General features: G+C 41.2%; 1 protein-coding gene across 1 annotated transcript; it reads right to left on the minus strand.

Moving 5' to 3' along the window:
* Nucleotides 1–881: 881 nt before the first annotated feature.
* On the minus strand, nt 882–9,602 carry atxn1l (ataxin 1-like). Its single transcript, XM_070554996.1, has 3 exons — nt 9,453–9,602; nt 6,050–7,182; nt 882–5,942 (listed from the first exon to the last, which is right to left on the minus strand). The coding sequence occupies exons 2-3, from the start codon at nt 7,058–7,060 to the stop codon at nt 4,521–4,523; spliced, it is 2,433 nt and encodes an 810-aa protein (XP_070411097.1). The 5' UTR covers nt 7,061–7,182; nt 9,453–9,602; the 3' UTR covers nt 882–4,520.
* Nucleotides 9,603–11,581: the final 1,979 nt, after the last annotated feature.

An 11,581-nucleotide genomic window follows, 5' to 3' on the forward strand; every position in this document is an offset into this window, starting at 1 on the left:
CATAATTGCATATATTTTGCAGGTTTAGGCATAAAATATGCTGTTTTTGTTTAGTTTTTAAGATAATTACACATCACATGAAAAGCAGTGTCACTTTGTGCAGGAAAAATCAAAAAGCAATGTCCAACCTGAAAATACAGACTTCTTTAAAACTAGGAACATTAGCATTCTCCTGATTTCATTCAACACGCTAACTGTACTGAGTTCACCTTTGCTGTTAGGTTGATGTTAAAGAGATATTCCACCCTTAACTGAAATGTAGTCTATTGCCAGATATCCACCAGAGAGGGAAAAAGCATTTTATAACCAGTCCAGTCATTCTCCTAACCTGGCAGTATTCCATTAGCTTTAGCTTAGCATAAACAATGCAAATGAATGGTAACAGCTAGCCTTTAATGTGATAGTCGTTAAAATTACTCAATAGTGATCCTAATTATTCTTGGAGACTTCAATAATCATATTGAATGCAAATGAAAATCACATAAAGGAGCCGATTTAAACTTAGGACTACATTACAACAAAGCAACGCTATAAACGGCTGCTGCAAGGAGCAAGAACATGACTGAGCATCCCCGAAAGAGACCCACTTCATCTGTCATGTATTCAGCCATATTTGATCAACGTACTAGGATCCTCCTACAAAAGCTTGTAGTAGGTGTAGGCCTAGTAGCAGTCTTTGAATTTGAATAACTGCAATGCTAGCTGTTACCATTCACTTACATTATTTACGCTAAGCTGAAGCAAACAAAATACTGCCAGATTAGGAGAATGACTGGGCTGGTTACAAAAAGGTTTTCTCCCTCTTATCCAACTCTGGGGAAAATGGCAACAGACTACATTTCACTTACAGGTGGAATCTGCTTAAGTTCCAGGCTAATGGGACTTAGCTTAGTTCACGCCATCGACACAACCAACATAGTCACATTTACACCAATTGGAAAGCTATTTTATTTGTGAAGCTAAAAAATAAAATACCTCACCCCCAATGTCCAGAGACTTTGGGACAAGACGCCAAACGCAATCCATCCATCCTAGCACTGGGAAGGGGAAAAAATCCTGTCAATCTTGCGCAACGTTAAAAAACAAACGACGCATCCGTTTATGCATGTGTTAAGTGAACGGGTTGTCGGTCGCTGCATTACACTCTTAAAACACTTGTTAAAAAAAAGTGCTGAAAAAATATGCTTCAATGTCATTTTCTGTCACATAGTGAAAAATCCACAAATTCATTGTTAATGAGAATAAAGAATGTATTTAAAATGTAACCGAAAGCATCCCAATGATCCGCCGTCACTCTGACATCAAAAGTGTCAATTTCTGCTCCAGATATATCTGGTTTTACGCTCCTGTACAACCTGAACGGGAACGCCCAGCAGCAGAAGCACTTTGTTATTTCAGTTAAACGTGTTGCACAAAGCGGAGTTTAAGGCGTTATCGACAAGCATCATCAAAGCTATCTACACAAAGAGGAGAGATGCATCTATCTACAAAAACACAAAACCTGTCATTTCCCCGTGATTTTGTGTGCTTTACATTGTACGTCTTCAATTTACCAACAGATTTCCTTTCAAAACACTGAAGGAGAACATTTAGTGCAAATCACAACAGACATCAGTGATGTGGATAAAATTCACCGTAGTTTGAGCAGAAACTCAGAGAAACACTGCTTCTCAAAGGAAAGGGTAGAAACTTAAAAAGTTCATTTGTAATTGAATTATTCCTGACCTAAAAATACATTTTTACATGGCTGGCAATTACAGAAAAAGGTTAAACAAACATCTAACTATAAGAGATGATTTGGCTTCAGATGTTAAGCATCGAAGGGCGTTAAAAGTGAATTACCTGATGCTTAGGAGTGAGTAAAATCGGATTGCCGAGCGCAAAACGGCGCGTGTCAAAACACTGCTTGATTTGAGTCCATAATAAAAGCGAAAACTAAATATCAGAAAAAATAACAATTAAAAAAGATCAACCAGCCCTGCTGTTTCAGAGTTACTGCATAGCAAATGTCACGACAAGATGAAATGTTCTTCGTTGTAATGAATATATATTGCTTACATTGTGGGGAAATGTATTGAGCATTATATGGTGTGATCAATTCATTTTAGGGGAGAAAAAACATCTCCTGAACATTTGTGAAACTATAAAAATGCCTTCCACGTGAGTTTAGTGACAACACAACTAAACTGGTTTATGTTTTGTGCAAAACGAGTTCAAATTTCAGCTTAAGCGAATACTAGGAATTCTACAAAAATGGCTGTTTGGTTTCAAACTTGACTTTTTGAGTTGATTGAATTGCAACAACAGCTGCATCGCTCTACACTGCTGCAGCTGCCTCAACCAGAAAACGTCTGGACCGGGAAGTGACTGATATAGCTTTGTATGGCTAAGGGTTCAAAGTGAGCACCCCTCCAGGACGGGCTGGTTGAGCAGGGTTGATGGTTTATCCCTTGGGGTCCACATGGCAGGGGTGAGGTAGTATTCAGTCCTCAAAAGTCTGAAAAAATTAAAATAAACAAACATCTGGGGTCCATTTGACCCCATTAGGACTGCAGGTGGGTTAAAAACACGATATTTCAGCCAAAACTCTGAACAGAGAGCTTGCTGCAGCAGGATTAGTCCAAAAGGCAAGCAAAACTCAAAATGGCGCACATGGTGTCCATTGGACCCCACCGAGACTGCAAGGGGCAGAATTTGGACCAAGACCCTTCAAACGCTCACAGGAGGACTCGGCACATCTGGATTAGTGAAGGAACTGGGAAAAATAATGAAAACTAAAAACACCTGGGTTCCAGCTGACCACATTAGGAACGCGGGAGGGTTCAAGCTCTTCATCCAGATGTGGAGTGGCATCCAATCAAAAGGTGGAAAGCAGATCAAATTTGACTTAAAAAAAATCTTTTCGTCAGAAGTACGTTTAAAAATCAATGGCAGAAAAAGAGAAAACTGTTCATTTCCGAGAGGAATGTCTGCATGAGGAATGTGCTGATTAGAAACTTTTGAATGAATTTATGAATGGTCTAATTGCACTTTTTTTTTAGATTTAGGTAAAATACAAGCCAGAAGGAAAAAACTGCAGCATTCATCATGGCTAATGTAAACAGTTCAAAATACAAGTCAGTTGGTTTTTCTTCTTCGACACAAAACCCCAGAAACGCTTCAGTCCCTTCAATAAAAATAAGAAATTCTAAAGTACTGGTTCCTATTTTTTTTTCAAGATCAATGTAAAGTCACAGGGTGACATCCACGAAACATGACTCATCAGATAAATGACACAGCAATACAAAAGAAAAATTAAATGCATACTTTAAAAAACTGGTTATTTGGGGTCACACCTCTTTAGTAAATGTAATCAGGATGACTTATTAGAAAAAGTCCATGTTTGTGCTGAACCAGTGAAAACAAAGACCAGCATAGTGCATCATCACCTAAAGTTGGGTTGGTCGGAGGGGCGTGGGGCCTCACAAGGGCGTGACATCCTATGATGAAATTCCTGGGACAGTGCAGCCAAGTGCTTTGAAATTAATTTCATCCAGTAACTGAGAAATAAACTCAAGCGTGGAACAAAGAATCACTGCCTCACTCGCTCATCCTGGAGTCTGGAGAGCAGAGTGGGACAACAAGTCAACAGGTCTGATTACTCCCATCAATGGCTTTGGTGAAATAAAAATTGCACTGAAGATCACCAGCCTGGTTGGGTAAGAGGTATAGCGAGGAAGATGGTGGATCTTCACGTGTGGAAAAACTAAAGATTCTTTCTAAATCCCACATCAGCGAGAACAAGGCATTAATTGACTTATTAACACATGAATTATGGCTCTTAGCCTGAAGCAAGAAAGAAGAGCTCGATTGTTGATTAATCTGATTGTAAGACAGGCGGGAAATGCTGCAGTTTACATGACAGAGGATCTCAGTCTTTGCAGATCAGGAATGAAGGGAAGGCGTTTCTGCTGACGGAGGTTTTAAACTCTGGAGAAGAGCAACCTAACATGCACCGACAGTGTCAACATCATCACAGGAGCTGCTGATGTAAGCAACTCCCTTCTTTTTTGGTAAATACTTTGAATGGAAACGGGACCTTGGGAGTGCTGACGATAAAAGAACCCTCGCTGAGAACTCTACAACGGTTGATTGCTGCACAAGCTCTTCTAACACGTGATCCTCCGGTGAGATGGTGTTGACCAAAAAGCCAAAGCAGGTATGAGAATGAGGAAGTGGAGACAAAGGAGGGAGGGAGGAAGATAAAAGCAGTGTGTGTGTGGACTATAGGCATTCATCAGCTACATACGTTCTACTCAGATTTTCACATTCCTGTTGGATCTCAGCAAAACCAAAAGGGTTCTCTTCTTTGGCCGAACCAAATCAGGACTTCTCACCAGACAGATAAAGATCACGTGTCTTTGTGCAAAATCTCAAACATTCTGAGGCTACATTCACACTCCTCTTTTCCTCTTTCTCTCCTTGTCAGACTCATTCTTACTGGCGGCAGAAACTCCTAAAAGTTGCTACCAAATGTTATGCTACTTCCCTGCATTAGAGCGCCCCTCGATGGACAGTTTGACCTCCTGGGGGATAAAAGATGGCCGTGTATGGCCAGAGGTGATTATCTGCGGACGAGCCCCATCATCTCTTTTCATACTGTATCTTTGGAGGCCGGGTGAGGACCAGCGCCTCTGAGAGGCACCTAGTGCAGCTTGCATTGATCCCATACCTGCTTCTGCAAAAGCAGAGCCGTCTGTGTGCAAGTGATAACTGCTTTGACTCCTTGGATGTTCTAAATGGGTCCTACTTGATCTGATGGGTGACTCCATGTGTCCAACAGCCCCCACATTTGCAGCTTCTTCCTTCTCTACCACGTCTTTCTCCCCGTCCCGCTGTCTTTCTCTGTGGATGCGTTCCATCCTGAAATGAGACGGAGGCCGTGACTGTTGAGGCGCGGGAGGCCCCATGAGCTGGTGACCAGCTCCTGGTGTGGCACTGGTTTTGCTGACGGTCCTGGACATGTTTTGCTGTTGTGAATTATGATGCTGTGGTTGTTTCTGCAGCTGGGGCGGAAGCTGCTGCTGCTGCTGCTGCTGCAGGGTGATGGACACGCACATGTCTCCGACTTGAAGGTGATGGCAGGCCAGGCCGTACAGCTGTGCCGTACGCTCCGGGTTGCAGGACGACCAACCCTGGCCAAACACAAAGAAGGGGTGTTCCGGGGGCACGTCAATGGTCACTTTGCTCTGCTGCTCCCCCACGGTGAAATGCAGCGACATGAGACCCGGCCTCTGCTGGCTGGCACGGATGTCCATCACCATGCTGGAATCAATCTTGAGCCCCCCGCTCACTTCTGCACTTCGCACAAAATCCTGAGTTTGCAGATCCTCCACCCGCTTCAGCTCCCCTGTAGCCAGCTGAATGATTGCCCCCTTCATGAAATGCGATGGGTTGCAAGGAGCTGGAGTGGGAGTGACATTGGAAGCTAAGGCCTGAGTCACATCTGCTGTAGAGTGGACTGATGGCTGCTGTTGCTGAGCTGGGACTGGCTCCGCCCTGTTGGGGAGGCACACTCTGGCTGAAGAATCAGAGGCTTTAAAGCTCGAGTTAGTGGAGGCTGTGGTGGCAGAGGCCGAGACATCATTAGCCTGGTAGTGTTGCTGCGGGACGTGGTGCTGATGCTGTGGATGATACTCAAAAGGAATAAGAACAGGTTGCCCGTTGGCAAGCACGAAAGCATGACCCGGTTGCCCAGTTTGCTGCTGGAGACCAGTCACTCTGTGATCACTGAAACTTGACGGCTGCGCTGCGAACACAGTCCTCCCTGCACTTGTGCTCTCTCCACGGGCATCTCTGTTTCTTTGGCTGGCCTGAGAGAGATTCAAAGGGGCGAACGAGACTTCTTTCCTTATTCCACCACCATGACTCGAGGAAGCCAAACAACCAACCACCTGCTGCACCTAAAAAGTAAACAAGGGACATTTTTTTATTTTATGAACTAATCTGTACAGAGCTGAGTCAGTATCTTCAGATTTGGTCTGATAATTGTAAAATGTGTGTTTCTTACCTCCAGATCGCTGTCTGGAGTGCTGCGCTGGCCAGGTGAGCTCCGGCCTTCCAGCCTTCTACTCTGCAGCACCCGTTCTTGGATGTGCTCTTGCACTGCAGATCTTGATGCTACCTGTGCTGAATGTGAAATTTTAACCCCCTGCTCTTTATCCCCTCCATTAATCTCAGCTTCATTCTCCTGCTGGGAACTGTGGCAGTCGCTGGCAGCAGAGGCAGTATGGCTGCCCTGAGCTTGGTAGAAGACTGGCGTTCCTCGGGTGTTGAGCTCGGTAGCAGACAGAACTCCAACAGCACCGAGGTGCTGCTGGGCCGCTGGCTCTGAAGGCAGTATCAGTGGGACGCCACTTGAAGCTGCAACTTTGGCAAATGTGTGAGCAGCTACCTGTGCCTGAGGAGACGGGGAAACAACACCTTCCTGTATGATCGACGGATAGGGAACATGGTGTGACACGGCGTGAGGCTGAGGCATGGTGCCGGAGGGAGAAATAAAAGATCCCGGGACAAAGCTAGAGGATACAGCGTAGGGTACGGTGGCATACGGAGAGCTAACGAACTGGAGAGATGGATGAGGAATGTGTGCATAACCAAGAGGAGGATAGGGAAGGCCCGGATGCTGCAGGAGAGGAGAATGGACCGTGTAGGCTGGCGAGATGTGGCCTAAGACTGGGTGAAGACTGGTGGATGAGTAGGTGGCAGATGGAACAGCCACTTTATAAAGCATACTATACTGGTCAACAGGCATAGCTGATATCCCATCCGAGTTCTCCACTCCATAATGAAGCTCCGGATGGCCTCGTGGCCACTCTCCAGATGGGGTCCTTCTGTGAGGTTCACTGTTAGCTGCAGAGTTCTGACTGGTTGCCCCTTCGTCGTTGCCATTACTGCCTCCAGAAGCATTTCCACCAGCCCCACCTCCACCTATTCCTCCAACTCCACCACTGTTACTGATTGGTAGGTCCCTCTTCTTAGGAGGCAGGCACTCCTGGTTGCGCTCCTGAGCAGATTTCATTGCAATCCTTTGGCCAATAAAGTTGTTTTATTGTACTGCACAGGAAGTGAAACTTGCGAGCCAGACAGCCCACTCAGAAGCCAGTTCTGAAATTACCTGGCTGACCCCGTCTACAGATTTACCTGGAAGGGAAAAAGAAAAGCATCTTTTTTTTACATTCATGTCAGGTACAGTTAGGTCAGTCAAACAAGGACGACAAAGCAGTTTGTATTGTAATAGGATCACAAAACATTTTGAAAAAGGAAAATGTTATTTACTTTGGCAAAGTTTGTTTGCAATGGAGTCGAGTCATTCTTGAAGAAAAAACAACAACCAATTGCTGAAGCAATAACAGTTTTTTAAGCAAAAATGCATTTATTTTACAACCGTCTAAAAAAATAGTCAAATCAAGAGTACTTTATAAAAGATGTGATGTAGTGATTGTTTACCTTCTATGATCAACTCTTAACTGCTCCCTCTTGAGAGTGAGATGCAGTGTCTCAGTGACATTTGTGTGTATAAATAAATATTAAACAGGCGGCATGGTGGTGTAGTTGGTAGCACCGTTGCATGCAAAAAGTTTGCATGTTCAACACCCAGCTGCGGTTTTTGTGTGCAGAGTTTGCACTCTTTCCCCACGCCATGGGGCTACCTCGACATACTCTGGTTTCCTCCCACAAACCCAAAGCATGCATGTTAGGCTAATTGGCTATTCTTGTCATTAGGTGTAAATGAGTGTCCATCTGGTTGCATCCCACACTCCTGTACTTATACAGAGTAATTTGCCTTGATGCCTGCAGCCTTTTCTGTGCCTCTTCTTTTTGGAGTCAGATAAAAAGCAACAGACGGAGCAGAATGTTCATCGCTACTATGTCCTCCATTGTTGCGTTGTGCTACATTTGTATCCTGTACAGACCACGGTGCGCTACTTTTGAGACTCAATGGGCCTGGGTACATGTATGACGAGCGGTTTCTTAAATGTAATCGAAAACCACGCAAACTATGTAGAACTGAGAGGAACCAAACCGCACAGTAAATGTGTGGGAAAGGGGCTTTCATGGCCTTGTGATGAACTGGTGATCAGAACTGAGTGCCTCCCGCTTCTCGCCTAGTGACTGCTTGACAGGCACCAGCTGCCCTAAACCCTTACTGGAAGTAGCCGTTACAGAAGAGGAGATGAATATTTCTACATCAAATAAAATAAATGCTCAAATATACCAGAAGAAACACTTTTTGGGTGATATGGAGTTTATCACACCCCAAATAAAGTAAGAAAACTAACAACACCCACAAAGTAATTAAGAAGTAGAAAATGTAAAACTGAGTTAAGTCAGCCGATGTAAGTGCTGCCGATTGTTTTGGCCGATGTTCAAGGCCAACATTTGGACATTTTACACCTTATTTGCATTCTGAAATGTCACACTAGCTACAGCTGATGTGCAACTAAGCTGAACCTAACCTGTTTAAAACTGTTGAAGCTTAATTTAGTCACTTCCCAGTCATAAATTAAGTAAACATCAATTAACTGGCCAAGTATATAACACAGGTAAAAAAAACAGTAATGTTTTAGATCATTTATTAAAAAGATGTTATTCAGGAAAAATGTGGCTGCACCATACTCTCCATGAAAATGCCTGACTTTAAATCAGCTCTACTAATGAGAAATATTAGACGATATACAGAAAATGGTACATATCAGTCCAATATATCAGTCTTTCTCTAACATCCACCATCTATAAAATACGTAAATTTGTGAATTAAAAAAAATGAAGAAAAATACAAGTCTAACCACGGACTGCAGTCATAAAGATTAGAGTCTAACATTGTGTATTGTTTCAGAAGAACATTCTGTTACAAGTCTGTGAAAAGCATTTGTTTAGAATGATATTTAATAAATATAGGGTCTTTAAGAGAGCACAGGCAGAAATTAATAAATAAATGTTGACTAAAAAAAAGTTTATTTTGTGTCATCCAGGATAGATTTATCTTCCAGTGATCAAAAATATTATATAAACAACGCGAAAGAAAGTTTTATGGAAAGAAACGTATAAAAAACAACAATAGTTATTTAATAAACATCAGGGGTTTCTGTCTCCCACAGCTCAGTCCTGAGTCAGTGTTTACCGTTAGGCTTCTGGCTGACTTGGCTAAAGTTAGCGAGCTACTTCTTGGAAACAACCCGTTTCATTTAAAAACAGAAGCAGGGTGACAGTCAGTACGCCATCGTTAAACATATTTTGCACTTAAATGAAAGCGAATGTAGCACGAGGCCAATGGGTTATAATTTATTATCCGGACCAGGTTGAAGCTAGTTAGCTCCATGGCTAACACAGCTACAAGAGTCCGGCTCGACTCAAACAAACTGTAATGGCTATTGTGAGTTATTCTGCTCGGTCTCGTCCTGCTTCCTTACCTCCAAATGTCATCGCGGACGGGCTTTCCTCTCTAAAACTCCTGATATGCGGAGAGACAGTCGGAAAAATCAAGGCTAACGAATGAAGCCCATCTCGAAGGCCAGAAGAGGCGCTCACCAATGATGTCACCACTTTTACTCATTTCCTGTTTTTCTAAGCGCGCACGAGTGAGTAAAGCACGCGCACGCAAAAAAAAAAAATACTCTAGCGTAGAAAGCCATGTTAACATATAACGTATATATTAACGTACACACACACACACACACACACACACACACACACACACACACACATATATATATATATATATATATATATATATATATATATATATATATATATATATATATATATATATATATATATATATATATATATATATATAGGGAAATTAGAGTATGTGACATACAATCCATTTTACTTTTTTGTGAACATTAGATTTATATTTATACCAAATAATTCCCTTACTAGTCATTTATTTAACATCTTAAATAACATTCCTTTTTAGTACATTTATATTTTATTCCCTGTAGCCGAGTATCACAAACAAATTATTTATTGTAGAAAGAAACAAGAGATGAATAAGTATACACAAAGTAATAATAATAATTAAAACAATTTGTTTGTTGCCAGATACCAAAAATGACACGTTTAATCTGCCAGAGAAAGCCTAAATATTTTAGGGTTATTTAGGGGGCTTTGATAAGTGGAATAAATTCCATAAGAAAGAAATAGTGATATCAAGGCAGGTGTAATTTCAGAATGACTTTTACTATTTAAAAACTTCACAGTGCTAATTAATTATAAGCAAAACATACGAAAAGAAATAGATAAAATTGCGGGGGTAAAAAAATTAATTATCATGAAAAAGAAGACATTATTATTTTAGAGTGCCTCTGAAGATAAAAAATCACGAAGGGCTTCACAAGAACAATAAAAAATAAAAAATACGTAATCCTGACAGATACAGAATTAGCAGAAACAGCAGCATGAAGAGAAGCTAGTGAGGAAGAAACAATATTATCAACATTATTTCATTTTAATTAGTACACTTATAAAGGTGAAACTCGAAAATTACAATTTGGTGCAATTTGATTCAGTAATCCAATTTAGACTGATGGACAATTTAAAGGCTCAGGAACCTTTGCAGGTGTTTTGAATTCATTAAATATTTCCTGCTTTAGCTCATTGATTTAATCTTGTTAAACACAAATAATAAAAACAGATTTATTGAGTTTTATCAGTTGAGTAGTTTGTATAAATGGCTTTCCCTATTTAGAGACTAATTTAAAAAATGTAGGTGGTATGATTTGTTTCAAAGGAATCTACAGGAAGCGCAGATGAGTTGTTTTTTGTTTGGCTTTAAGAAATCGGTAGTAACCACTGCTGTCCACCAGGGGGCTGAAAAATTCTTACTCTGGAAAGTCAGATAAAGAATTGAGTTCTAATGTATACATGTAAGTCCTTTATAGACAAGATTATGTGGCCACATCAAATAAAACGACACATTACAAGTAATTAAATTAAATGATTTAGAAAAACGGTAAATAACTGCATTTCTCTTCAGTTATCCTTTTGTTTGTCGAGTAGTGTTGTGAAATCCAAATTCAATATATACAAATTCAGTTTTCAAGGACATCAAGCACCAAGTTTAGGTTAATTGTGACTTATTTTTCAATGTCACAATATTTCATTACCCCCCCCCCCCCCCCCCCGAAATATAAATCAAACCTTGTTGCCACTGTTGTGCAGAGGATGCTTTTATAACAGCTGTTTCAATCTGAGACAACATTCTTGGTTATATAAGATTTTATTTTCATAGTCAAGTTCTCAATAAAATCCAAAATATTTTTTTTCAAAACTTATTTGCTTTGTGACTTCTATACATGTTCTGTTAGCAAGATTCAGTGCAGTCCCCTTCAAATGTTACTAGAGAACTATTTTTAAAAAGTCATCAGATATAGATCAAAGTTAGAAAATAGTCAATCTTCCCAAAAAAGGCACAGAGGATGAGCAGTAGGAAGTGCATCCGTCTCAGAGAAAATATGCATAATTGAATAAATACATCTGCTGATCATCCAAATCAAACTGTGCCACAGAGGAGGCACAGCTATCATACAACTACAGC

This window comes from Nothobranchius furzeri, chromosome 9, assembly GCF_043380555.1.
Source record: "Nothobranchius furzeri strain GRZ-AD chromosome 9, NfurGRZ-RIMD1, whole genome shotgun sequence".
Lineage (NCBI taxonomy): Eukaryota > Metazoa > Chordata > Actinopteri > Cyprinodontiformes > Nothobranchiidae > Nothobranchius > Nothobranchius furzeri.

Bases quoted from the DNA above. Each gene is read 5' to 3' on its own strand.
- atxn1l (XM_070554996.1), bottom strand. From the start codon at position 7,060: ATGAAATCTGCTCAGGAGCGCAACCAGGAGTGCCTGCCTCCTAAGAAG. The intron at 5,943-6,049 runs GTAAGAAACACA...TTTACTTTTTAG, and splicing joins CTCCAGACAGCGATCTGGAG to GTGCAGCAGGTGGTTGGTTG.